This window comes from Lineus longissimus, chromosome 11, assembly GCF_910592395.1.
Source record: "Lineus longissimus chromosome 11, tnLinLong1.2, whole genome shotgun sequence".
Lineage (NCBI taxonomy): Eukaryota > Metazoa > Nemertea > Pilidiophora > Heteronemertea > Lineidae > Lineus > Lineus longissimus.
The window spans coordinates 1,173,046-1,200,922 of record NC_088318.1 but is presented as its reverse complement, the minus strand read 5'-3'; the positions used below and the strand labels follow the sequence as shown (position 1 = coordinate 1,200,922).

Genomic DNA, 27,877 nt, shown 5'->3' with positions numbered 1-27,877 from the left:
CCTGGTTTAATCTGTGGTTTATCTTATTAATACACTACCTAACGAGACCCACTGTGCAAATCGCTCGGCATTACATCCATGGTGTTAACCCCACTTACGTAGCAGGTGCGTTGCAGGTCAATTGTCTATGCTGCCACCCCTTAGTGAGGACAATAACTAGTAGTCCCGGCAGCGAGTTTTTTTTTTACAGGTAGGTTCGTACCATTGTGTACATTTAATTTATTATCAAAATAATTAAGTAAATGAAAAAAAAGCAATAAAAACAAAAAATGCATAATTGTTTGGGTCCTTCCAAGATTCGAACTCGCACCGCTGATCTTCTTTACTGACTAACAACACGTGCGTTTCTTACTTGATGACATCAGGCGAAGTTACTAAGCCCTGATTGGCGGTCAATGTACACAATGGTACGAACCCACCTGTAAAAAACCTCGCCCCCAGGCCAGGGATTTGATATATTTTTATCTGCATTCAGACCTCTCTCTACCTCTTATGCTGGGAATCCTGGACACGTCCCTGAAAAGGTATCCAGACGGGAGAAAAACTATACGATGTAACTGGCCAGCGTGTCATAGTGCTCTGAGAGGAAAAATAGTCACAATGCTGAGGTATCCGTATATGGGTGAAAACACGTGCATACCAGGGCACTATACTCGGGGTATCAGTTTGACAGATAAATCCATGTACATCAGCCTGAGGAGAAATACCATTCGCCATGTTCACACACAGCCATCCATACGCTTCAGTCAATACCGTTGTTTTTACACTATAAAAAAAGTACATGGATGTATTCGTATAGAAGAAAAACCATGTGTCCGCGACCATGTGGTCGATCGTGCACTCGTCTCAAAATTATGGCCCACATCTCCCCTCCATCAAATTTCATCTTGAACATGTTGGAGGAGTTAATGAATATTTCAAACCACAAATGGAAGCTCAATGATGAGTTTGTCGCTACCTTTTCGAATTAAAAAACGCAATAGCGCGCACCTGCTGGCCGCGGGATGATAAACCAATAGTCAGAAGAGCCCGTCATGCGCACAAAGCTCGCCCTTTCTCGCGTTGCTCGACGCCATTATCGCGGATTCCTGATCAAGACGTGATTTCGTGGAGATTTTCAACTTTTTCAGCGGCAATCGTCTGCTAGGCTGCTAGGAGGTAAACTATGCTGTTTGAGTGCATCAGATTGATTAGGAATAAAGTGATTTCGGTGTTTCATCACGAGTTCATTGTCGTTTTATCATGTGAGCTCTTTGCAGCCATTTTCTAGCCTGGTTCTCCAGTTTTGCAGTTTTTTGAGGGCATATGCCATACACTACACTACTAAATGCATGCATTATTGCATGCGTGCTGTGCACTGTGAGCTGTGTGTGTAGTGATGGTATCAATCGCCCTCACAGCAGCAGGTCCGGTCCATGATGAATATATCGTAGCATATTCGCCCCGCCATTGCATAAAATAAATCATGATATTGAAAAATTGATATGAAATATTGTTATTTCGCCTAGTCTAGAGCCTAGATGGCCTATCGATCGTCACTACTACTGTCACTAGTCATTTAGTGTAAGTGTTTTCACACTCTGACTCTCAGTCTCAAGACGAGTCAAGTCTATCCGATCGCAGATGAAGTGCCAGTGCCCTGTGAGACAGTGGTGCTACTAGTAGCTGCCAACCACAGAGGCCAAAAAGTCCGACCACTCTACCACTACCAGTAGGCAGTAGGCCTACGTCCACGATCGATAGTGATACTGTCGTAACTTCTGAATCTCACTTCCAGGTCGTCGAGTAGGATGGCTGAAGACTCGGCTGGGGTGGCTGTCTCTACAGATGAGGATGGTTCCCTTGTGGTCCAAGTGCAAGGAGAGCATCAAGAACTGCTCAATACCATCACACTTGATGGAGTCAGTATTGAAATTCCACAAGGACAAGGTAATTACATGTAGGCCCCTATGACTCATTGACTGTCTATGGTAAACTTTATCCAATGAAAAAAAAGACCTGTGACATCAGGAAGAATTTAGTTTGGAGGGCCATCCATCTTTCACGTCCTTTGATACTAGAAAGGTGTTGCATTGTTCATCTCCATTTGCAATGCGATGTTCTTTTCTATGAATTTGACATCTTATTCCCTGTTTCCAGATGGTGATGGAGATGGCGAGCCGACCATGAAAAGGTTGAAAGTTGATGCTGATGCCTCTATAAAAGTAAGCCACTTCACTATTACACATTTTGGATGGGTCCTCATATCTTCTTAGTGACTGAATGGTCGAGTATCAAGGAGTAACAGCCGTAACTGTCAGGTGGGGAGATTGAGATACTTTCTGTTCTTGTCAGTGCTTGATGGAGAGGAATGAATGGTCTCGGGAGTTGATTATTGGCACATTCATTTCAAAAGTTGCACAGCTTTTGCAGAAAACTGAACGCACACGTCACTGTGCTATTTGAAATTAATATTCCTCTCACTTTCAGCAAATTCTGTTCAATATTAACAAAGCCATCTGCCTGCGACTGGACGGAATAGAAAATAAGCTGGAGGTGGTCAACATGAGAACCAAATACCTTGAGGAGAAAGTTGAGTCCATGCATCAACAGATAAAACAGAACCCGGGCATTGTTATTCAGGACACCTCATCAAGAAAAAGGTGAGATAGCGGTACTATCAATTCTTATCAATCTTTAGCACAACCACCGACCATTTATACAAAATAGAACAAGGGAAATATGTATATACATGTATGTCTCTTTTAAGCTTTGTCTAGCTTTGTTAACTGTTGCTGGGAAGGCTGAGGTGTGGTGTCTTCAGGGCTCTCGGTAAGTTAAATTTGTCTTCGTGCTTGATATTGGCCTTTGAATATGACTGATCCAGAGGAAGGTTGATGCTCAATTTTGATCATTTCCTTTGTTTCCGAAGTGTCGGTGTTTTTATGGCCCGTGTTTGTCATTTCAGTGCTGCTCCGACAAGACGATCTGGTGCTGTCATTGTCGGTCTGCCACAGATCCAAGTCAAGTCTGAGTCAGGTAGTTCATGCATCAGGTCTTATCCGTGGTGTTGGGCCATTGTGCTATACTACTTTTAAGATTCTCTGTCTCCTGTGTTTGACTGAAAATGACCAGTATCCCTTAAGCAGGGCCTGTGATTGAAGTGTGAGAAATCATTGGTATTTGGGGACGGTATGTAATCAACTGCTTAATCTTGGCAATTCCAATTGTCTTGTTATATATTTCAGATATTAACGATGGTAGTCCCATTGCACAAATTGATACCAACGTTCAGAACCTCGGTCCAAATGTGACATTGATTACTCTCAACTCGGAAGGTAAGTCAATACTCTATCTTAGTCGTCCAATGAGGCATGTCCTGTGGTCATCGGCAAAACCCACCTGTCACTAATTGAACGATAATAGCATTCTGCTTTCTTCAGTTTCTGTCTGAGCTGTCCTTGGAGCAGACAAATACTGGACTTCACCAACCCAAGCTCTGTTTCAGGGTTTGCTTTTAAGTACTGGAAAAAAGTTGTATAAGCTTGGTACTATATCTTAGTTCAAGAGTATATTTCATGTTGACTCGGTCTGTTTCAGATGATCATCCCAATGGCAGTTGGTTAGGAGACGACACCAATCCAGAGATGAGGGTTCGAGCGCCTGTGTCACCAAGGTATAGTCTTTATTCGACAGATCTAAAGATTTTCTCTAGTAAAGCTAATTCTTGAGTTCTGAACTGGTTGTGACTGAATGAGATGGTTGTTCCAAGGTTTTCCGGACGGATGAAGAAGATGATATTCAGTGTGGCAACTGTCTGGAATCACGTGTTGTTGTCTTCCCACCAGCAGTATCAGCAAATCCCTGTCTTATCAACAGTGTCCAGGAAATTAAAGATTTGAGGGGACGGGGTCCGCACTCCGATTCTAAATGGATGGCCCAAATGAAAGGTAATGGAAATGCTAATATCCAGTTGTCCCCTTTTTCATTCCAGTGATATGTTACATATCCAGTCGAATTTCCGCACACCAGAGAAGATGGCTCTGACATTACTAGACTACTTATTTGACCGTGATACTCAAGCCTCCAGTAATATATCTGGCATGGGCAAACATGGCAAGAAGCAGTTGGACCCACTGTATATTTATGGCATAAGATGTGAGTATAATTCTTTCCAACTGTCTTACATGGCAATCAGCTGTTTGTGGTGTGAGTGCCTGGGTCATTTGAAAGCTCTGTACCACATTTCAATAAGGATTTAGTGCTTTGTACCTTCTTTCCATGGACATTGAATTGGTGGTCCTTAGAATACTTATACTACTTTACTTAACTGCAGCGTGATGGTTTAAGGCATCAAAAGTGTGGAGACCTTCCCTGTTGTCTTCTATCACTTTCACCTTCTATCAAGACACTGCCATCAGTTTACAACTATTTGCCTTTTATCTCTTAACAGGTCACCTCATTCACAAATTTGGCATCTCCGAAAGTGACTGGCATCGGATAAAGCAAAACATCGACTCCAAATGTCGGACAGCATTTCGGCGGCGAATGCGTGGCATGCCCCTCATGGTAAAGGCATTCAGAGGCAAGGCGCCTCCTCAATATACCTTGACTGACTCCCCTGGTGATCCACATGATATGGGGAGTCAGAGTGACGACTCTCTCCAACACGATCCTGAGGCCACTTTGCATATTCATCAGGTGTGGTACACAATACCAGAGTACTGAATTGATTACACCTAACTCGCCTCTCTTTGCTAATTGGTGCAGGTCAAGGCACGTGCATGGTGAAATCTAAAAAGACTCAACTATCAATAGTACATGGAAAAGTACCCTAACAGACTTCATTGGTCCTCAACTAAAGACTTGGTTATTTAAAGGAGGGGTCTAGTCAGGTCTGAGTATGTTTGAGGTTTCCAATCAGCTGGTCTTGAAAGCAGTGCATGTTCTGCTTTTGACCATCGAATGTGAGGTGAATATGAGTGGTGCTGTGGTGATCAGGACATCGTTTGAAAGTGTGAAAATAGGCATCTTTAAAGATGGCCAAGGGAGGAGAGATCGTGCAGATTTTGACAAAAATGGTGGCGCTCTTCTGCACGTGGCCATATGATTTTGAAGAGAGAAATTGGGAATGGCAATTGCCCAGATTCTAAAAAAAGTAAAAGTTCTACATTTCTCAGAACTGAAGTAGGCCAGTTTAAGTTGTGATGTTGGGGCTTCCTCCAGTCTTTGCTCCAATATTACTATTCTTGTTTTCAGGGTGCTCAAGATGTGGAAATGGTGAGCGAGCATGGTGAGCTCACTCAAGGAGAGGTGCAGATTCTACATGCCACACCGGAACAACTTGCTCAACTACAGCAGACCCATCAGATCCAAATACTTCATGGAGATCAGGTGATACATGTAAGTTGACTCTAACGCTTTTCCTGGATGATGGTAGCTAACAGAGGACAACCTGATATATTGACATATGACAAGTGCATCCATCTGTTTGCCTGTTTCACAGGCTATGAATTTTAACACACTCAATTGCTGTCAGGCACCTTGGAGCACATTTAAGTCAAAAGTAAGGGGTTCACTCATTTGCAGCTGCAAGAACTGATGATATTTTTGTACTATTCCAGCATATGCAACAGGACGTCCAAGAGGGTGTTCACATGGCAGTGTCGTTAGCAGGCCAGCCTGAAGCAATACAAGTCGTACCAGTGACGTCAGACACTGGAGAGATGCAAATACAGATACAGAATGTCCATGCACGGGGTGGTGAGGGAGTGTTGAGTGTGGCCGATGTAAGCGGTGAGGGTGTGGAGGATTCAGGGTAGGACTTGAGGGAGGGAGGTGTGCCAGAACCAATGTTACAAGCTCTTGAATGGACTGTAGAACATTTACTCCCTCCTTTTGAGACTTGGCTTCCTCGTGAATCGTTATGAATAATGAAAGAGTTCGTCTCAATACAGGATTGAGAAGACAACAATTTGCAGAGTGATCTGTAAAATCACTTATTTTAGTGAATTTCAAGGGGTGCTAGGAGATAGCAAAAATATAAACCTGTGAAAATGTCCACCAAATTAAGTGATTTTACAGTAGTTTCTCTTATGCATCCTGTCTGAAACATGAAATATAATGTCTTATTTGGGTAATGTGTACTTTATGAAGTACCTTGTACATACTTCATTGAATTTCTATGAACTGATATCAAATAAAGAAAAATCATATTGTAATGAAAGCTTTTGTTATTGCTTTTGCTCTGATAGGCTGAAGTTATTACTGATACTAAGACTAAGCCTTGGGATAAACCCTGTCTTCGCACACTGTCATGACATCATCTACTCTGCTGCTGACCACAAGGTATTTGCTGTGCTGTAAGGTCTCACCTCTCCTGGTTGCAGGTTGCTGCAGTAATTCAACTTCAGTGCGATTTTGGGATCTTGGCCCATGACAGTTTTCATGTGCATTGTTTCTTGCCCCAAAATCAACTGCCCACCAAGGGTTGGCCTGCTTGACAGCAGTTGTGCAGGTTGCCTATCCCCACCTAGGATCGGTCCGTCCACAACTCGGCTTACCGCGTATCCATGTAATGACGTGCTACTTTTAAAGGCACTCTTGCCATAAGTGACTTTTCTCCCTGCAAGTGGAAGTGCAAGTAAAAGGGGTTGCTCTGAGGAGACTGAAGACAAGCAGGTACAAAGCCATCATGCCAATGATGTCCGAGTCAGTCGGCCAGCCACTCCCAGAGATCCATCAAGTTCAAATTGCAGTTTCAGTTTGTTTATATTCAAAGTGCTCTTTAAATATTTCTCAACATTGCTTTTAAAGGTGATTGAAGTACATGTATGTCCATCTGTCTTCAAATGAATTCACCGTTATGGCCTTGGTGTTGCTTTTGTGTCTCGTCCAGTCAAGTTGGTTTGTGTGAGATAGCTCCACCTTCATTTGTGTCCCGTGCCACTAAAAGAACCCAGTTGGGTTTTCGTGAAGACTTTTACCTCACTAAACGTTGTTGTCATGGACTGCTAGTATTTGGCAGCATGCTGTTGATTATTCCGACGAGCGATGACGAAGTCACAGCCATTTGAATGTTGTCGCATCTTCTGTTGGTGTCTCCAGATGCCACCTTGTAGCCCGTGATACAGGAGGACACCATCATAATGTGTCCCAGGTCCGTCCGTTCTGTCGATGAAATCAAACACGACATTGCAAGTATGGGACTTAGTTGAGGGGACCTGCATTCCGACCGCACGCATCTTTTCTGCCGACTTTGAAGTGCCACGAATCAGGTTGTGACATCTGGACCGCTCGGACAAACTTATTTTTTCCCCTCGAAATTACTCATCGTTGTGGGGCATCAATCCCCTGATCGTCATGACATCGCTCTCCAAAGGGGACTGAGTTTATCCGTGTCCACCTCCCAGGTCACATTGCCGAATTGTAGTTCTGAATGTATCATTGGAACGGCGACCGTAATACGTTATCGCCCATTTCCCCCGGAACTACCAACGTTTAGATGAATGACATTCGTACGTAATTGTCGGGGTGATTGTCAGTATATAGTGAGTTGTCGCATTTGTGAAGGCAGGTTACTAACGCATCGGGGCCCCCATATCAAATGGACCACCCCCGCCTATATAACTGCGGCTTCCAAGGCTCTCTTTAAGGTTTCCCTGGTGCCGATGGGGAATCGATCCCAAGTTCGTCACATGCCGGGGCCACATGCGATCCATTTATGAGGCCTGAGGTGCCCCAGGTGCCCCAGGTACGTTGGCACGACAAAAGTGAAAGAAACCTGCAATACTTATAACCCCTCAACACAACTCAAAATTTTATTGAGAATACTCAAAGCTGATATAAAATACTGGGTAAATCAGGACACCATATATTCTTCCGATATTTCGTTGATGGTTTCGGATACTGTCTTAGAGGCGCAACTTGACTCAGTCGGCGGCCAGCCATAGCCGCACTGACCGGGTCGGAGCACTGACTATGTCATGCCAGGGGGATGAGGGAGGGGGAGGTGTTTGCAAAACGATATAAGATAATGAATTCGACAAAAAAGGAAAGCTCGACCGGGTGCCGATTTACACTTTTAATCGAAACGCGCCTGTCCGCCGCACTGGGCCTACTACAAAGTATGCCCCGACCACGCCCTTACTGGATGAGACAGAGGCCTACATTTCAATGTCGGGGCTCAAAGTTTTTGTTGGGTCGGGGCTGTTGTGCTTTTTAAGGCGCCTCAGTCGTACTCAACTAACAAAATTCTCGTCTTAATCCCCGGGTTCAGGCCGATTCGTTATTCAACTTTGCCGCCAGAAGAACTTGGAAACCCGCTTGAAAGCACAAGGCATTATTTTGATTTCCGAACAATTCCTTCGATAGATATGATGATATGTTGGGCAGTAGCCTAGTGTATGTTGTATTTTATGAGTCTAAAACGATCAGATATTTTTTTTATGCCTGATTTGTCGGGGATAGTCCCCCGAAGTAAAGGGACAACTTCGCGCGAAATACCAGCATTATCCCCATGCGCAGTTCACATGCGCAGTGAGCTATTTGGCGGGACTTGGTCAAGAGAATACGGGGAGAAGATCGACGATCAGAGGTGGGTCAATATAAGTCATGTTTTCTGCCGATTTCATCAGTTTTGTCCTGATTTTTCGGTTTCATTTCTTTTCAATGCTAATATGTAATTGTTATTTCAACTTTTGGGGCAATCGGGTGAGAGATAACTAATATGCAGGCACTTTTTCAAGTGCTCTCCTCGGACGAGATCTGAGTTCCATTGAAAAATTCTGGCCAATTCACATCGGAGACCATTTCAAAACCTTCTGTAAAATCACAATTTGCATCGCCCGATGTCATCTAGATTTGGCAGAATGGTTAATTAGGTGCTAATTAAGGTGACTGATTTGACTTTCTTGCAGTAGACAGAATGTGCTGTGCATATTTTTCAACGTAATTTCTGTCTCGATTTTTCATCTGGCTAGTTGGCGGCGTAGAAATGATGATGACGCCACCATCAAAACTTGGCAAACTTTGCCACGTCTGAAATGGGAATATTTTTGACTGAACCTTGTTTATTTTTTGCAGATAATTAAGTAAAAAGGTGTCTACAGTTACAATGCCTAGGAAAAGGTAACTTTGCGATATGAATTTGCTTCGATTTATCAACTTTTTGGCACATCCTAAACTTCCGATTTTGATATTTCATGCCAAGCCAAAACGCGGTGAAAATGTCGCCTAACTTCGATGCTTCCTTTCCAGTTCTAAGGCCCAGGGACAGAAGAAATCGGGAACCACGGCCGTCATTATTCTAAACAGGAAAAGAAAAGCAGAAGAAGTGAGTTGTTTATCGAATTTGCGCCACTTTTATTCGAACATTTTACTTCGTCAATTTTCGGTTCCATTCGGCCATTGTCCGAAAAAGCAAAAATCTCGCTTCGAAAATTCAACTCTAAAATCTTGCTTATTTTTCGTCCGATTTTAGGTTTTGGAAGGAGAAACTATGCTGAGCAAACGGCGACATCAATTCCAAATTCAGGTAAGCAATTTCAAGTTGATTTTATCGCTCGTAACTGAATTTTAGTTGGGATAAGTAATGTAAACAACTCCCGCCATCTGCTAACAATTTACACTGAGCTTGGAGTTTCCCTCCGTTTTTACAGAGGAAAGAAAGTCAAAAAGCTTGATGAAAACATGACATAATTTCTTCAGACTTGTATCAAAATGTTCTTCTTGTTTTAAGTTTACAGCGCACATCAGGTTTCATTGAACAATTTGGTGGTATAATGCTGCATTTTTGCCGGGAAATGTGTTACCAAGTGGTCTAGAATCATTCAGTACTGAATGACCTCATGAATATTAATTGATTGTCATTAACATAATGTTTTGTTAGATCATGTTGCCTGGTTGGGCATGACCTCTTTCACCTTTTGTGTTATTTGTCATTAATGCAAATTTAGTTCATTTTCCACTCCATGCCCATTCAGATTTAACACAGGTTTTTTGCTGGATTGAATTGAACTTCGTTGTCTTTTCAAATTTTTACTTGGAGAGATACTCAGAGTCAAATAATATCATTCATCATTGATGATTGAAATATATGTCTTAATATACTTGGACCAGTGTCCTCAGCCTCAGGAACACAGTATAACAGTATCTCTTTTTCCAGAACAAGGTTGACCTCTTTAGTCTGGATACAGCTCAGTCAAAGTTTACCCTTTTAATATGGACACCTCTTTCTATGGCTAAGTCTAAGTTGACAACTTAAGTGTGAACGCCTCCTCTTCTGAGTTGACCTGACTCCCTTTGTTATAAAATTATCTCATTCTTAATTGACCTCTTTTAATCTGGATACCTTTCTTATTCTGAGCCTACCCCTTCAGTCTGAACACCTGTCTGCACAGCTACGCTTGGATGGCCATACCGACTCCTTTTTTTTATTTGACACAAAAATATGTTATTCCATTCCTTGTGGTGCCAGTCTTCCCCAGTCGAGTTTAATCAAACGGCCTGACCTTCAGAATGATGTGTCTGTATGCTGCACAGGTGTCCCACAGCACCAGGCAGAGTGTGATAATATTTTGAAGCATCCCTCTTCTCAAAAGAATCAGGCTTCTTGAAACCAAATTACAGTGTTGATTATTATGCAAATCATGGCATGTGCCATGGCATGTGAATATATCCCCCCAGGGACTCGGCACAATAGTGATAGCCATCGAAGTGATGGAATGAATGGCCAGCTTGGCACGCGTCCTGGGTCATCTCTCTCCTGTATAGGGATGTGAACAGTGGCTGTTCCAAGAACCAGTTCATCCCTGCTGGATAAAAGCACAATACAAGAGTCTCCTCAGCTTGCATCCACAGTAGCATGCCATTTTGAAAAAGTTTTGTAACGTTTACTTTCTTGATTGATCTGCCTTTGTTGGTGGAATTTCAACCATTGGATAAACCCAAAGTGAAGTGCTTTTTAGGGGGGTGAGTTTACCAACCGAAATAGCCATGGAGCAGGCGCGTGCCAGAGGCAGATGTGTTGCAGCCTCAATCACCTCTTCTCATTTTGTATCCTCACATAAAAACCATAAAGGTTCTCCATGCACCCTTTTCATGTTCAAACAATTCCCCATTCAACAGACGGGGATGGTTGGCTCTATTTATAGAAACACAGAATTAGGAGTTTCTGGAAAATTCTCCAGTTAAGCTGCACATCAACTGACAATGGGCATACCCTTTGACCCCCTTGACAATTTCCGCTCTGGACTGGAGCTGGATGGAAAAAATATTGCTCTGCAAGAAAATCAGAAGATTAATGCAAGGTGGAGGAGCATGTGGATAGACAGACCTCACTTGCATTAACTAAAGGACTTTCTGTAGTGTAAATTCAAGGAAAAGTAATTTCATCTAAAATTGGAACAAATCTGAATGGATATTCAAGAATTACAATTGTTTATTGCAAATAAACTAAAACTGTATAAACAATATATTGAAAGAAGTTCCTGGTTTGGGAATACATTGCAGGCATTTTGGATCAGATCAGGAAGACTTATTGACACAGTATAATAGTAATATTGTGTAGACATTCATGTTGTATTGATTACTTGGGACCAATTACAGTTCCTGCCAATGATTGTCCTCGGCACCAATTAGCCCCTCTTGACTGATTTCTTTGTTACCCACAAGCAAGGAACAAACCAGAAATAGTCTCATTGTTTGGAGGTTGCAATCAGTGCTGCACAGCCCTTTCAAGCCTCATCTAGGTGGTTTACATGTGTCACTGCCAAAACAACTCCAAGCCCTGAATGTTTGACTGTGCAGCTTGTGAGCAAGCTTGGGGATGACGTAACCTGGATTCCCCCCCAAGCTGCCTGCTATACTTCAATGCTTACTTCACTTCACACCTTGGCTTCTCAATGGATTAGCTTATCCACTTAACCAGGAGATCCAGGTTTACTCAGTATACAACCCTGGTCTGCAGTGTGAAGTTGTTGTCCGACGGGAAAGGGTGCTAATGCCTTTATTCTTGTTGTTCTTATTGGTTGGTTTGAATAGTGCTTTCATAACAGTTTGAGTTCTAGTGCCAGTGTTCTTGTATCTTCCTTCAAAGACCAGTTCTAATTCGCAAGCTTTAAGGCGCTCGGTTTTGGTTCAGGATTTTTCGAATTAAATCAATCTGTCATTCTGTGGACTTGGACAACAATGGATGAAGTGGACAACTGCATCGGCCTGCCTTCAATGGCGACTTTCATCAGAGATACTGTTCCAAGAATGGAGAAATCAACATCCGGGCAACAATTTTCTGGTTTGCTGTTGGATGTACCTGCTGGTCAGGGACAGTGCCTACCTCCCTTCTCTAGTCTACTGAAGGCGAAACCAAAAACAGGAGGAATGCAGCTTCGATCCCGGGCGTCTAGTCCAGCAGCAAGTGATTCTAGCGACTGTGATATTCCGACGGACATGTTAAAGAGTTGTGAAATCTTAGATGACAGTTTCACCGATGATCCCAGCATTCCTTCTGCCGTACCGTCTGTTGGATTCCAATCGTCCAAGTTTTATTCCAAGAAGACAACAAGCAGTGATAAGAAGACACCTCGTCCAAGAGCGCCCGTCTTCCGCAGATGTAAAAATCCAGCACTCAGGAACAAAATTATGCTATCTTGTGCAAGTCTTCTGCCGAACAGTAGTTTTAATGACAATACTGCCTCGGAAAATAACGTAAAGGTTGTTCCAACGCAGGAGCAGATTGGAAATAATGCCTCGGATGAAAATGGACCACCTTCTTATTCTAACAAAGATACAGGAGCAGAGACAGACAATATTACTGAGAAGAATGAACGAATGCCACTTGGGGATGTTACTGTGAGTTTGAATGATTGTCTATCATTCAAAAGCAATGATGCAGGTTTAAAGCCAATTTTATTTCAGCTTTGATTGAGATTTGTGGTTCCGTTCCATAGAAAAGTCAAAGTCGGCTGCTGCAGGATGATGCAGGATGGCCAGCAAACAGAAGCTTTTCTAGTACAGTGTATTTCATTTGCCACAACACCAAATCCTAATGTTGGTTGTCCTTTCTCTCTTACAGAATCAATGGGTGCCAATCTCTGAAGACACATCTATCATCACCAGTGCCATCATACCAAGCCAAGAAGCTGACCGTCAACTCTGCAACCAGTCCCCACTTGACCCAAGCCAGCATTCGCAGTATCGATTCAGGAACCATTTCACTACCCCGATCTCATTGCGACCATGTCCGTTACCGAGTCTCGACTGGGCAGATTCGAGGGAAGTCTGGATGGCCTTGTTGAAGAAAGACACGCTGTATTATAGAGATCCGCAGTTCTTAACTCGCCATCCGATGCTCCAGTCAAAGATGAGGTCGATATTGTTGGATTGGCTAACAGAGGTGAGTACGGACATGAACTAGACTTTATGCCATCTTCATGATGTCTCAAGAAGCTGACGTCCTGATGGACCTGAATCTCTGCCCAAAGGAGGATACACAAACACCCAAAATTGAAAATGATGTGTAGGTACGTCTTTCCAAGGATTAGGTACGGAAGGCTCCAGAAAGGTCCTGTATTACGGTGCTATGCTTCCCTTGTTAAGTTTCATTGAAATGATAATATGAATTGTTTTCTTGCACCTGTAGGTGTGTGAAGTCTACCGGCTGCATCGAGAGACTTACTACCTCGCTTGTGACTTCATCGACCGCTTCCTCACCAACCATAGAGATGCTGTCAAACAGCAGTTGCAGCTCATCGGCATCACATCATTATTTATAGCAGCAAAAGCAGAGGTAAGTCAGCCAGATGAGATTAGGTCGTAAATTTCGGTTAGCTCATCTCCACTGACTTGATAGATTTTCCATGTGTCTCCCTTGTCAGAACGGAACTTGTGATATTCCAAGTCTTAAAAGCAATCTTTGACAGTATTCCATGCTTACTTACCGGCGGTGAGCATTAATCCCAAAGTTTCCGCACAAAGTTAGTAGGTCAACACGACAGTATTCTTGATTGGGCCGAACTCCGAGTAGGTTCCATGTACCAACAGCTTTCTAAAACTGTATGTAGTTCTGAAACAGAGATTATATTGTTGAAACAATACTAAATGAAAAAATCTTGTCTTTTCAGGAAATCTACCCACCAAAGTTGGCTGATTTTGCATACGTCACAGACGGTGCTTGTTCAGAAGAGGAGATTTTACAGAAAGAATTAGTCATGTTAAAGGTATGGGCATGTTTACAATGGCAGAATCAATTTTTTCTAGTTTTGCTACTAGAGTGCAGTAGACCCCTCTAATAAGTACACCCTTTGGACTGACAGATGCTGTCCTCAGTAAAGAGGTGTGCTGATCACAAAGGTCCATTTTTTTTGTAAATGAGGAATTCTGTCTAAAGATCAAATGTAGAAACCTAATTGTGTTGTCCATACTGACTGATTGAACTTCTTTATGAAAACTTATGCTCTGCTTTCCTTTTTCCAGGTTCTAAATTGGGATCTGACTCCAGTGACTGTGAATGCCTGGTTGAATCTCTACCTCCAGCTGCTGAACATGGAGAACCTTGAGGACCAGGAGCATGGCTTTATCTTCCCCCAGTATTCAGCTCATGCCTTTATACAGATAGCAACGGTGAGTGAGAGAAATTACTTCATGTTCAGTGAGTTATGATTTTAAAATTGTGAACATGTCAGAAGCGAGTGAGATTCCAAGAGCTGGTTCCTTGGTCGAGTTGCTATGAAAAGTATCTGCCCTGTAACTTTGGACTGTTGATTGAAATCAAATGTTATTTTTGACTTTTGCTTATTATCCTTTGTCTCTTTCAGCTGCTAGATTTAGTCTTGCTCGACATTGGATCTCTCCAGTTCACCTACAGTACACTAGCTACGACTGCCATTTGCCACATGTTATCAGAAAATGTAGCTCTATCTTTATCAGGTAAGTTGACTGAATGGTCTTACTTCATGGGTAATCTTCAAGGGAAAGACAAGGAAAAGCTATAATCAAATCCCTTGGAAGACATTTTTACTGACTTTAGTAGAGTCGTTATCGCTGGGAGAGACGAAAGCTGACTGGTTGACTGTCACAAAATGGGAGGTTTGAGATGGCCAATATTTCAACTCCGAAGATAGGGTCAAGGGGATAGTCTTCTTCTGCTCATCTCAGAGATGGTCATCTTCCTCCAAGTCAGTACTTTTCCACCTTCGACTTGGTATGCAAATGTTGGATTGTCCAGTAGTCATGGTATTGAATTGAGACAATCCACCAAGCAATTGAACCAAATTATTGTTGCTAAATATTGGTGATCGCAGCAGTGCTGCTTTCTCTTGCAAGATGTGGTTAGAAGTTGAGAGTTCAAAACAAGGAAAGAGAGCTTCGAGTACATGTACTTTCCAGTCATACTCGTTGTGAGGAGATGGAGATGTCGCTCTTACTTATGAACTCTTAATCAGACTTAATCCTCTTTCTTAATCCAGTGAAGTAATCCCCATCCCTCCATTCCAGGTTATCAGAAGATGGACATATCTGCGTGCCATCAATGGATGCTACCATTCGCCATGACCGTCAATGAGATGGGTTTGACCGAACTGCGCTACTTCCCTAACATCAGTCCTGACGATGCTCATAATATACAGATGCATAATGTAGGAATGGAACATTTGGTAAGTGTGGACTGGTTTTTAGAAGTTCTTGACTGCCAGGTTCATTAAAGTACAGGGAAAGCCTTCTTGGTGCACTCAGCTTGTCTTCATGTAGAGAGACCTGCATGATGAAAACAATGGACTCTTTGGGTCGACTGGATGGATTTAATCATAGTCCAGACACCCTTTTCACATCCTTGAAGAAAGTAGCAGTCAGTAGCTTGTTCTTGACGGCTTGTTTTATCATTTCAGGAATTGGCTCAATCAAAAGTGCTAGCGATGGCCTCCCAGTCTCGCTCCAGTCCTGACGTTGGAAAGCTTGGAGTATTGACTCCGCCACAGAGTGGGAAGAAGTGCCAGGAGAGTCTCGTATGATGGAGCGCTAAGGTTCTCATGTGGCATTGATAACTACTGTGATCATAGAGGGTGCTAGTCGTGCTAATGGAGGCAGCGGAGTGGTGGTAAAGATGTGAGGATCGACCGTATCGGGTAGGCGTGTTCGATTCAACTTCAACTGAGCCTCTACAGTTTCAGGTCAAGCGGCGATGATCTATGAATCTAACTGATAAAGTTTTAAACTTTTGTTATGGTCCTGAAGCTTTCTGATGCTTGTAAGACTTTTCTCAATGTATTGACAGTTAAAATAGAACCAAACATGCTTATCCTGAGGAGTGGAGTAACAGAAGGAATATGAGTGGACTGCAGTGCGAAGTTTGTAAACTCGAGACAGCAGAATGTGTCATCAAGTTGCACTGATTTTGCTGTTCTCCGTTTGTAGAGGCGGCTGATTGATAGAGACGAGAGAGTGTAAAAGTCCTTCTTAGGATTCTGCTTCAGCACCAGCCCTTTGACTTGTTGGTAACAGTTACTGTTGAGTTGATAGCAAATCAATTTTCTTTGGTTTCATAATCAATTTACAGGAGAGATGTTGTAAACTTTGCACCTGTGATAAATGGGAATAACAATTACTTCAGGGATGTGATATTCTGAGTTTGGACCAACCTGTTCTAGAGGTTGTGACTTCAAATGTTTTAATAATTTCATATTTTTATGAGCCATTTTAATTGTAAAAAGATATACTTTGTGGCGCAGAGTGACATAAAAAATGTCAAGTTGCAGAAGTGAGTGAGTGAGACTTGTAATATTTCATAGGATGAGTCCTACCATTTCTAAATATTATACAATGTTGTAGTGGTTTTAACTAAAGTATTGTTTGTATAATGTCTGTCTTGTGTTGCTCTTCACCCTCTTACTTCTGAGGGTGACGGGGAAATTTCTCCTCTTCAGAATGTGGGTTGACGCTGAAAGTAAGTTTTCCTGATGGTGTTTAATCCTTGGTGAAATGGGTGGAAATATTCACTTGTCCTCTAAATGTAGACCATGGAGTGCTACTACATCAGGACTCAGGAGTGCTGTCACAAAAAGTGCTGACCTGTCATATTGAGTCCTAGATATTGGGCTGTAGCGTAGACAGGCCTTTCAATTACAATTTTTTTTCTTTTTAGCTTAATTTGGGGACATTTCATCGTGCCAATTTGCCTGAACATCGACGTCCTTATTGACTGACATTGTCACATGCACCTGAAAACTCATAATTTTGCGATGAAAAGTATCAAATTAGGCCATTTAGGATGAGATTTGGTCATTTAAGGTGTCAAAAAACGCTTCAGGGGGTCAAATAACCCCTTAATAAATTTTTTTTTTTTTTTCTATTTTGGGGACATTTTGCAGGACCTAATTTGGGGACATGCCAAATTTCCTACACTGTATAGCGGTGTGAAAATGATGTAATCGAAAGGCCTGGTAGAGCAAATTTGCTCTTGTTATTAATTTCATATTGGTGTCAGCTTACTCAAATAGTTCTAAACCAATGCAACTTTCGAATGAGGAGTTTTGAACATGGGTATTTCAGGGTGTACTAGATTCATGTTCAGGTGGCTCCAAAGGATGTCAAAGCAATCAGATTCTAAGTAGAGATCATCTTAACTATGCAAATCTGCCATACTGTGGTTGGGTATAGCATATGCCTTTATTAAACTAGATTTTAATATTTATTAACCGTGTTTGATGTAATATAAGCACACTGTTTTACTACTAGTATTTAAATTATGTTTTAGTTGTGTATGTTCCCTTGTAAGTTGTGGTCTTGTGAAGATTGTGACAATGTCCTTTTCTGGGTTTGGTTGTATCTTGCTGTGCAAGCCTAGCAATCAAATTCATGATGAATTTGGAGTTACTCAAGGGAATGTACAATGTAGAATCGATCTAAGATGTTAGACACTGCCACTCACTGATACATGTATTTACTGTGGGGTCAACTCTGCCAATTGGTGAAAATGTGTATAATTTATGTCTCTGCGAAGACTCAATTTTAGAAAGAATGTGATTAGCTTTTAGATTCACCCCGTTTTTCTTTATCATCCATCATCCTGGGCAATGCAACTCCTGCATTTATTTATTCCTGAAGAAGGGACGACATTTTCTCTATGACCGACTTCACTGTGCATTGATACCAGACCTCACTGTGCATTTATCCCAAGTGTGGCATTTCATTTTATTTTAACATTATTCTAGACTGCTTCTCTATAATACATGTACATGTAGTTTGCTTTGTAAATAGCCAAGCCAACCAATATATATCCTGGCTACGGGTGAGGGTTTTCTACCAATTGGTTTTATGTCCGACTAAGGTGCAATTGCCTTCAATAGACCAACATAATCAGCGCCCTCCATCCTCCTGTGTTGATACTTTTCTAAGCTTGGTTGCCCTGGCTATAAGATTGCATTAATCTCAGGTTGCTCAGTGCATTTTCTCTGGCATTTATCTCTGCCCTTTTCATGGATGTGCGGGTTACTGATGGAGCAACCATAGGGTTGTTTGTCTCATTAAATGCCAGGATAATTACTTGGCTTAGTGTCGAGCATCATTGAATCAGTACAGTTGTGTCCTGCCTTGTCCATGAGACATCAATCACTGCCAACTGAACACAACCTGCTCTTGTGTATATTTTATGCAAAATAATATGTAGAAGAATTTGAGGTGTATTTATTTTTGTATTTGCGAAATGATGGATACATTTTGCCGACCAAATGAAATGTTTTTAGACAAAATGGATTCTTATTGTCTTGTGAAATAAATTTTATATATTTGAAATTTGTGTCTGGCTGGATGTTATTTTTGATTTTAGGTTGTACAAGTTATACCCCTACTCTCCCATAACATAGCAACAGCACCAAACTGCTGTGACAGTGAACATCGGTCCTTCTCTTTTCACAAAGGATGGATAAAAACGCAACGCAGGTAGGTCAGCTGCATGGATATGGGACCAAAGGAACTCACATTATCTATCATATAATTACTTCAATCAATCTCAGATGATATTATCCATGTTATCATATCTTACTAAAGCTGAGCAGGGCAACGGATTGTGCTGTTCTAATGGCCCAGGTATCTTTGTCACAACCATGAAGACACTTCTGTGAAGACACTTTCGTCCAGTTTGTCATAAATCCGAAAGGTGGCTCCACTGGTCAATGGGGAAATATTGGTCCCGAGTGCAAATTTGTGTTTTTTTCGAAGAATGTTGTTGGTGACATTCTGCTCTGTTCGTTTCCCGATTTATTGCTTAATAAAGTCAAAGATCGTATGCTGACAAGGCGATCAAGATGTCCAAAATAAGGAGTCGGGGACCAGAAGGTCCAGGTGAGCTCCCGACTTTCTGAATTTCCATCTTCCCTAACTCAACTATGTCAGTGTGCACTGTCTCAGCACTACACACCGTGTACATGGTATACACACGACTATGCGTATACAGTGTTGCAATGGTTTTCAATGGGTTTCCAGTGTGTTAGCATTTGGATAACCACACTGTTTACCAGTACAATGATTCTTGCTATTGTTTCATTTATTTGTTGTAGGCCTACTTAGAGTTATCCTATTGGCCTTGGATGTCCTTGATGGATGGTATGACGTCCTCGATAGATCGTCTTCAATCTAAGGATTGTCCTAATAGGTTGTGACTTGACATTCCGTTATTGTACGTCATTTTCAGCCAACTCTTGAATTGTCTTAGGTTGTGGCTCACTGACTGGACACTCTGTTCATGTTGTCTTCAGTCGAAGGATGTCCTCGCTGATAGGTTGTGACTGTATAGAGACATACTTGATGATGTCTTCAATGTGCTAGTCAGGCATCTTTAATGACTGGTTTGAGTGTAGTCCTAGGCTGTGACAATGCTTAGTGATCCCAATACCAAGAAAGACATAGTCTTCAGAGATTGGCCTGTTGTCTTCAACTACTGGATGTCTCTGAAGGTTAACGGACTGTTAGGACATCTTTAGGTTGTCTTCTGTTGACTGTCAATATCCTTAGGCAATCATCCTCGGTTAATGAACATTCTTGTTGGTCATCACATTCAGCTGAGTGCGTCCAACCATAGTGTGGAGAGCTAATTCTTTTTTGTGCAGCAATATAAAGTTTTAACTTTTATACTGTAGAGATTAACTGGTACAACTGATCATGCAATGAAAAAAAGTTTTATACATTTCTAAATCAATTGGTGATATGAATAAAGTCTAGTAAACATTTTCACTTCAATTTTGTACAGAAAGGCCTAGTGTAAATGCACATGGAGTTTAAGATAAAAGCACTTGCTTGTCTTTATTCATATCACCCATTATCTTGTAAACAATTCATATCACATGATTGAGTATCCTTGTACATATTATGTAAATGATATTTTGATAATCTGATTAAAAAGTATGACAACAGTCAGTTTGGGTGTGTAATGACGTCAATGACCTCAGTGATGACAATAATGGATTAATGATGATTAAAACGAGGTGGGGTGTAACTTCTCCCATCCCAGGAAATTCATTGAAAAGAAGAATGTGTTCAAGGAGTGAGGTGGGAACATGTGACCAGCTTGAGATCTGTGAATGATTGTTCAAAATACGTTGTCACATTGTCAGTTTTGCTCGTTCTGAAAGTCCCTAACCTTTCTGCCGATGTTCACGTGTTATACAGTAGAACCTCCCTTAGCGGACACCTTTTTATCAAGGACACCCTGCCCTGGTCTCATGGTCATTTTCCATTGAATTCAACCTCTATGATGGCACCTTTCAATATAGGACTACAGTTTCAGTCCTGAGGGTGTCCTAAAATAGAGAGGTTCTGCTGTTCTAATATTTTCATAGACAGAATGGTTTCATATGAAGGTGAAAGTTGGAGTAATTATGAGATCCTATGATAACAGACGCATAATCAGTTAAGACTACATTAAAATTCCCATGCCTAACATCATTTTAATGAATCGATTTGAATACATTTGATGCGGGCATGTAATTGAAGTGTTTCAAGTAGGCTTCTACATGGCAAGTGCTCCTTCACCCTGTTCACATCTCGGCACTAGCGGAACACTATTTTGTGCTCAGGGTGCAAATCCTGCAGTGATGCGGTGAAATTTGGCGAGTTGCAGAAAAGTGTAACGTGAGCAAAATGTTTTTCTTTTGCTGAGGACAATTGTGTTGTTCTGCACACGACTGTTCCCTTTGATTATGTTCACAATGAAAGATATTTTGGCAGATGGTGAAATTGGCATTTGACCCACATCTTGGGGAGTTGATGCCATGTTTTTCAGCTAATAATCGGAGGTACGTTTGCTTCTGGTCGGATGAAATGGTGAAGAATAAAAACTCTAAATAAGTAAAAACGGACAAGTTCTGGAACCGTGGTTCATTATTGTTAATTCAAAAACAACCCATTTTATGCTGGCTGTTTATTTTTAAAAATCATAAAACATCTTATTTACCTATTGTAAATCACATTCACTCTAAATTATTCTTTAAAACTAAGCATCCGTTGTTGTATTACCATAGACACAGCCAAATGTCTCAAAGATGGGAGGTCATTTTACCTTAAGGAGGGTTGTTTTTCCAAAATCAAGCGATTACTGTGGTCAGTTCAAGGAGATCTTTAGCACTGGGGATTTTCTTGGTCAGATTCAAAGATACTTAGTGGTACTTGATTCCTTGAATGTAGCTAGCTACAACAACTGGAACAGGAGTGTTTTGCCTTTACTGAATGGTATGAATTGGGAATAAAAGCCAGACTTTTATAGAAAACATTTGTTTCTTTCAGATTGCATGGTCGTTGGCAACATGCATGACCTCAGGCAGGTGGACTTCCTGACGTGTGGCTCATGCCAGAAAGAGTTCCTCCTCTCTAACATCGTCTCGTTCATGCGTCACAAGAAGCTGGACTGTGATGATACAAGTACTGCTGGTGAGTATGTTACACCCATCTTTCAGTAAAGTGTGGCCTATTTAGTTGTCAGTTCTTTACAAACGTTTCGTATGACGGTATTGACATGTGTTGGCAAAATGGTTACACAATAGGATAGAAGAGATAATCTTTTTTACACAACAACAGAAAAGTTCTAATTGTGGAATTCTACTGAGCTTTGCTGAGTCATTGTCAGTAGACCTTTGCGGTTAATTTCTAGGAAAAGACAAGTTTCAAAACATGATCAATGCTTTCCTTTTCCATCGTAGGCTGATATCATGTCTATAGTGAGAATCACCGTCAACTATCACAGGGCTCCTTGACCTTTGACCTTTAACCCATTTACCATAAGGCGTCCATCATTGTTGTTCTTGCAGATTCTGCTGACCTCTACTACCGCCTCATCTGCCAGATCAAGGAGTGTAAAGAACAGTTTGCCACGGCCTGGGCGCTGCTGCAACATGTCCAGACGCGACACATCCCCAACATTTATACAGCGTTACAGTTATACACGCCGGGAATTGAATCTATTCATGTGCAGACATCACACAGACCACCAGTGACAACATCCAGTGGCACACTTACTTCTGTCCAACAAACAGGTGTTGATGTGCGATCGCTTTGCATGCTGGGACTGGGTGATACATTTGACGATATATCGCCGTCGGATATTCAGGATATCCAGGTAGAGAAGCTGCAAGATGAGGACGTTCGTGGTGAACGCTCTAAAGAGGGCACAACAGTCATGGTCACTAGTACAGAAACTCAAACTGACGCGATGCAGATCTGTACTGACGGGAAGTGTAATTCTGAAAATTGTGCTGAAATGAAATGTTGTGATGATCAGAATTGTTGTATAACAATAATGCCTGGGACGCATGAGAAACCTAAGAAGTGCTGCAGTGCTATTGTGCCAAAGAAACGTAAACAACATATGGAATCAAAACACATGCCGTCTGGTCAATCAGGAGTGTCAACTCGGAGTCAGAAACGCCGTGCTGGAGAGCAACGGAGAGCGGGAGAGCTACAGAGAAGGGCTGCTGACCGTCAATACAGCATTAGTAGCAACAATGATACTATTTTCATCGATGTTACAGAATCGAATATGGACGTTAGTGATGAGTTTCAGGACACACCAGAGGGGTCACCAATGCCTGCCGATCAAGATGATCAATTCAGCCGGACAGTCACAGTCAGTAACAAATCAGTGATGATCAGTGCTAATTCTGGTTTGCAACAAACTTCAGGAACGTCCTGTACGAGCAAAGGCTCGATGATCATTCAGCCTGGGAGTACTGTTACCATTCCACCTCAAAATCAGCCGGTGTTTCCAACGCCAACTGTACTGCCGTCTGTGGTGACGCCTTTAGCACCACGTCCCACTAACCACACCCCAGACTCATTACCTGCTGTGCTAACCTTTCCCTACTTACTGAACTCACAAACATCGCCACAACTTAATCAGCAAGAAAACATCACCAGTATTAACTTCAGTACCAATGGTAGTGACAAAGCTCAGAAGTTCTTCATCACCTCTTCCAAGCCTTTCACACAGACTCTTTCAAGTAATGGAATCTCGCAACACGACCCTGGGGCGAGCCTTACGTTCTCTTCTCCAGGTTCTCCACAGGATTCCAAGTCCGTCAGTGATGAATCGCTAGATTTACGCGCCAGTGGCAAGAAACGTCGCTACCCAACATCTCGTCCCTTCAAATGTGACGAATGTGGAAACTCGTTCAACCAGAGGATCCATCTCAAGAAACACTTAAGTAAACACACAGGTTAGTACGACAAAGTTTTTTATAGTGTCATCCGACCAAAATTGGCTTGTGAGACACTCTGTACATCCAAACTCCTCTCTCTAATGTCGGGCCCCTGGCGAGGAGGCAGTTTGTACCTCATATCTTATATTTAACTAGCTGACAGCTATCGTTAGCATCAGAAAGAGAATACCAGCAGGGCTCAAACTTTTGACCCTCTGTTCACAGAGACTGCTAAGACTAAGATTGATTTTGTGTCTAAGCTTGTGAATGTTATGTATTCCAGGCATCAAACCTTATAAATGTGGACAATGTGATTACTCAACCGTCGAGAGAAGTCATCTAAAAGTTCATATTAGAATACACACAGGTAAGATGTTGTTCTATGAGCGAGCCAGAAAAAACAGAAAATGTTGTTCGTTTCAAAATAACAGATATTCAGCAGAAGGGGATGAAAATGTAAAAACCATCTCACTGTCCACTCCACAGTACATGTGCATGTTGCTAGGAAAGGATGCGCCAGGGCAAGTGATCACAGCAAAATGTGTAATTGATGGGTCGGAATGAACCTCAACACCCAACAAAGTGTGTGTTAGACTAGGATACGAAAGTGAGTAGGACTGGTTCTTCTCATTCCAGGAAAGCCTGACGGGGCTTTTAGAGTGCAAGATTAGGATGTTGGTTCTGTCTGATAAAACTCAAAATGTTATTCGTTTACAGGTGAAAAGCCGTTCAAGTGTACGTTTTGTGAATATGCCACGGCCCAGAACAGCACGTTAAAGATACATCTGAAACGTCATCACAGCGGCAAGCAGATGGGATGTAGTATTTGCGGGAAGGTTTTCAACCAGCCGATCCAGTTGAATAATCATCGTAAAGACCAGCATGGTGCTGCGATAGATCTTCAGTCTGTGTCGGGGGATGAACAGTCAAAGGAGTTTCCCGACACTTCTAATGACGGCACTTAGTCATGGTATTTTAATGTTGTATGAATGGTTAAAGAGATGAGACTACTGGCTGACTTTGTGAATGAGCATAAGAATCTGAAGAACTCAGTTAAAATGAAAATTTTTGAGTTGTCATGCTTTTAAACTTAATTAATTGTACAGCAGAGGAACAATTTCTAATATACCAGGTAGCTGAGCATTGTGTGCTCAAGTTGGTTACAGGTAGCTGAGCATTGTGTGCTCCAGTTGGTTACAGGTAGCTGAGCATTGTGTGCTCAAGTTGGTTACAGGTAGCTGAGCATTGTGTGCTCCAGTTGGTTACAAAGAATGAATTTTTGTGATCAGATTTTTTATAATGTATTTTCGCTTTTGAGTTTGAGTGAGAATCCGTTTTAGATTGAAGCATGGATTAGTGTAAATCATCATGTTCAGAGATATTTATGAGAAGGTATATGTTGTTCACAGTATATTTCAAATATAGAACAAGAACTTGAAAGTAAATTCTTGTAGTTGTCTTTCATGGTCATCGTTTGGGAACAGGCAGACGTCCTTATCTTCAAGAAGAACCGAGGAAACGTTGAGACATATCAGCTCATCAGTTGAGACAAACTTTTAAATTCCTCCCAAGTTTGCATGGCTACAAATTGATTTACAACTGTATTCATCTTTTAACTGAGCCACACAGAAGAATTTTAACACTCACTTAAGCAAACAAATCGTGTTTTTTTCCAAAAAATAAATGGTTTTTATTCATGTATTAATCACATATACATACTTTTACATATTCATGCAATCAATCAAAATGAATGGAAAAGAAATCTATGGCAAATCCTTACATTTCCTGTTAAGGTGGCTAGAACATTCCAAAGCCAGGGAGCATGAGCTGGCGTCAAATCAGAATCACAGTCCTTTTTTCTTCGATGGAAACAGAATTTTAGGATATGAGAACTCGACTTTTTCCTGGTGAAGTTTCCCATCAACAAACACAGGACAATGTCTGTAGTCTTGAATAAGTTGTCCAGTAATCCCAATGTTGACAGTGAAGAAGAGAAGCCCTGCAAGCCAGATGAAAATGAAGGTGTCCTGTCCCCTGAATTCCACAAAGTAGGCTGGGAGCAACCATAAGGCCTGAAATGAAGATATTGCACAGTTTAAAATGTATCAATTTCACCGTTAAAAAACAGTAAAATGTTATGCTGTGAGCTTGTAATATTTGTTCTTTTGAGCTCTTCCTGGTGGATGATGATGACCATCATTTACACTGTGCATGTCTTCTGAAAGGATTCCAGATGTAGAGATAGCACTTTGGGATCAACTCTTGGCCTTTCATTACACTACAGTGAACCAACTTTAGCAATGTACCAACCTGAGCCAGAAACCAAGCTGCTATCATGGCAATAGCACTCTTCGCACCAGTGGCTAATGTTGGGATGACTACAGGGAGCAAACACAGGTACCACAAAAAGTACTGAAACAGAATAGAAATGGATTAGTTGATTGTATTGTCTCATGAAACTGACTAGTTGTCTGATAAAGTCTTCTCTATAGTTGACCTAGTGGAATTTACAGTTTCTATCTCAAATTGCACAAAGAGCTTCTGTGGCGTTCGATTTTTTTTCACATTTCTCCAAAGTTAGTCAGGACAAAGTCCCATGATAAGATGAGTTTAATGATTACCTGAGAAGTGCAGACTTTGTTAAATGTGACGAATATCAAAGTGTGCAGGAAACAGCAGAACGGTAGATCTTGATAATATCTGAAGGACAGGATAACTAGCAGCCCCATTTGTGGAATGAATGCCATCAGTCCGAGAAGAAGGGAAGAGGAGCTTTCACCGGTCAGGTACAGCATGTAGAAATAGACAGAGAAGTTGTGACGGGTGTCTCGCCTGGTCACATGGTGGAGGTAAGTCTCTTGAAGGAACTGGAATCCATACCTGAAAACATTCAGTGTTTTATGCTGTAGTAAGAGTTCAAATATCGGAACAAACTAGACATCCAAGTAGCAACATGTCACATTCAGATGTAAATAAATTATTATGAAAGCAGAGTGTACTTTACACTTACAAGTGGTAGCAGATTCCAGTCACAGCCAGGAATGTTGACACAGATATTCCAATAAACAGGAAACGTGTCTTCCCTGGGAGGAGATCCTTTAGAAATCCTGTTAATGTCATATCTCTTCTTGTACATTTTTGGTCATAGTCAGTGTTCAGAAAGAGATAAATTGGCAGAGCGTAAGTCACTGGGTATATCTTAATATGCACAGATAATCCATAGACAATGGCAGCTAGGACTGTCCTCCGACTCATCAGCAACACTAGCGTCAATAGCACCAATAATGAAAGGATGGATTCTGCATTTCCTCGACTGGAAACTGTCACTGGCATGGGGTTCATCAACCATATAAGTGAAGTGAAAATAGCTGTCTCTTCACTACAGAATCTTTTGAGGCACAGACTGTGGATGAGAACACCAGTGGCGACATCACATGTGATGAATAGAAGCTTTCCAAAGAACATTGTGATCCAGATGTTGGGTAGCAAGGCTGCAGCCAGAAGTGGAGTGTACCGATATGTGGCCCGAAGATATGGCGATCTGCCCTGAAAATACATATTACAGTAAGTTAGTTAGTTACTAAGTATATCGATCACAGTCACATGGCATATCGCCAAATTGTATGGCCATAGCCTATACTATAGGTGACAGAGCGACACAGTAATTTATTTAGCTCATCAGTCATTACTCGCAATTCTACATCATGTGGTCAATAAAACAAGAACAAAGATTACCAGAAGAGTAAAGAATGACAATAACCAAATAGGTGAGTGTCTGGAATTAGATCCAAACAACAGAACATTCTGTGGAAATATCACAGTTTGATTGTCGGATAAAACTAACATTTGCCATATATCTTGCTGCATCAGTGAACACATAATAATCAACATCAGTGAACTTGACAACCATGGTCCTGTCTTGCCATTCCCCATACATCATGAATAAAATCCTCACAAAAGTGGCAATAAACGCGTAGAAAGTTAGAGATTTCTGAAAAAACATATTTTGGGCCGCCATGTTGACGCTGGCGAATTTCTAGTTCCAAGAAATTTATAAAGTCAATAATCCTATACAAAATTCTCAGATATTTGCCATTCGTTACAATCATAGAGTGTATTAAATAGATTTAAATGGGAGTAATTGAAAGAATAGTTTTGTAAAGTTATCAATTGATCAGAAAATGAAGAATATTAATCAAAAAGACTTATTTTGGTTTTTGACG

General features: G+C 41.5%; 4 protein-coding genes across 5 annotated transcripts; 3 read left to right on the top strand and 1 right to left on the bottom strand.

Moving 5' to 3' along the window:
• The first annotated feature begins 1,041 nt into the window (after positions 1–1,041).
• On the top strand, positions 1,042–6,191 carry LOC135495650 (protein BANP-like). Of its 2 annotated transcripts, none has more exons than XM_064784478.1 (11): positions 1,042–1,158; positions 1,778–1,929; positions 2,140–2,204; positions 2,470–2,642; positions 2,948–3,018; positions 3,228–3,317; positions 3,580–3,655; positions 3,974–4,137; positions 4,433–4,548; positions 5,239–5,382; positions 5,604–6,191. In XM_064784478.1, the coding sequence occupies exons 2-11, from the start codon at positions 1,791–1,793 to the stop codon at positions 5,799–5,801; spliced, it is 1,236 nt and encodes a 411-aa protein (XP_064640548.1). In that variant the 5' UTR covers positions 1,042–1,158; positions 1,778–1,790; the 3' UTR covers positions 5,802–6,191. The 2 variants fall into 2 exon arrangements, with proteins under 2 accessions (XP_064640548.1, XP_064640547.1); XM_064784477.1 differs by having other exon boundaries at positions 4,433–4,680.
• A 2,903-nt stretch (positions 6,192–9,094) lies between these two features.
• On the top strand, positions 9,095–17,224 carry LOC135496037 (G1/S-specific cyclin-E-like). Its single transcript, XM_064785141.1, has 10 exons — positions 9,095–9,108; positions 9,238–9,313; positions 9,461–9,514; positions 13,052–13,372; positions 13,619–13,765; positions 14,100–14,195; positions 14,452–14,598; positions 14,793–14,904; positions 15,472–15,629; positions 15,861–17,224. The coding sequence occupies exons 1-10, from the start codon at positions 9,095–9,097 to the stop codon at positions 15,981–15,983; spliced, it is 1,248 nt and encodes a 415-aa protein (XP_064641211.1). The 3' UTR covers positions 15,984–17,224.
• Positions 17,225–19,162: 1,938 nt separating this feature from the next.
• On the top strand, positions 19,163–25,085 carry LOC135495577 (B-cell lymphoma 6 protein homolog). The gene is made up of 5 exons (XM_064784372.1): positions 19,163–19,311; positions 21,748–21,891; positions 22,269–23,672; positions 23,938–24,021; positions 24,372–25,085. Exons 1-5 carry the CDS (start codon positions 19,275–19,277, stop codon positions 24,617–24,619), a joined length of 1,917 nt encoding a protein of 638 aa, XP_064640442.1. The 5' UTR covers positions 19,163–19,274; the 3' UTR covers positions 24,620–25,085.
• Positions 25,086–25,317: 232 nt separating this feature from the next.
• On the bottom strand, positions 25,318–27,670 carry LOC135495902 (GPI mannosyltransferase 1-like). The gene is made up of 5 exons (XM_064784917.1): positions 27,499–27,670; positions 26,665–27,200; positions 26,276–26,534; positions 25,965–26,066; positions 25,318–25,726 (listed from the first exon to the last, which is right to left on the bottom strand). Exons 1-5 carry the CDS (start codon positions 27,655–27,657, stop codon positions 25,499–25,501), a joined length of 1,284 nt encoding a protein of 427 aa, XP_064640987.1. The 5' UTR covers positions 27,658–27,670; the 3' UTR covers positions 25,318–25,498.
• Positions 27,671–27,877: the final 207 nt, after the last annotated feature.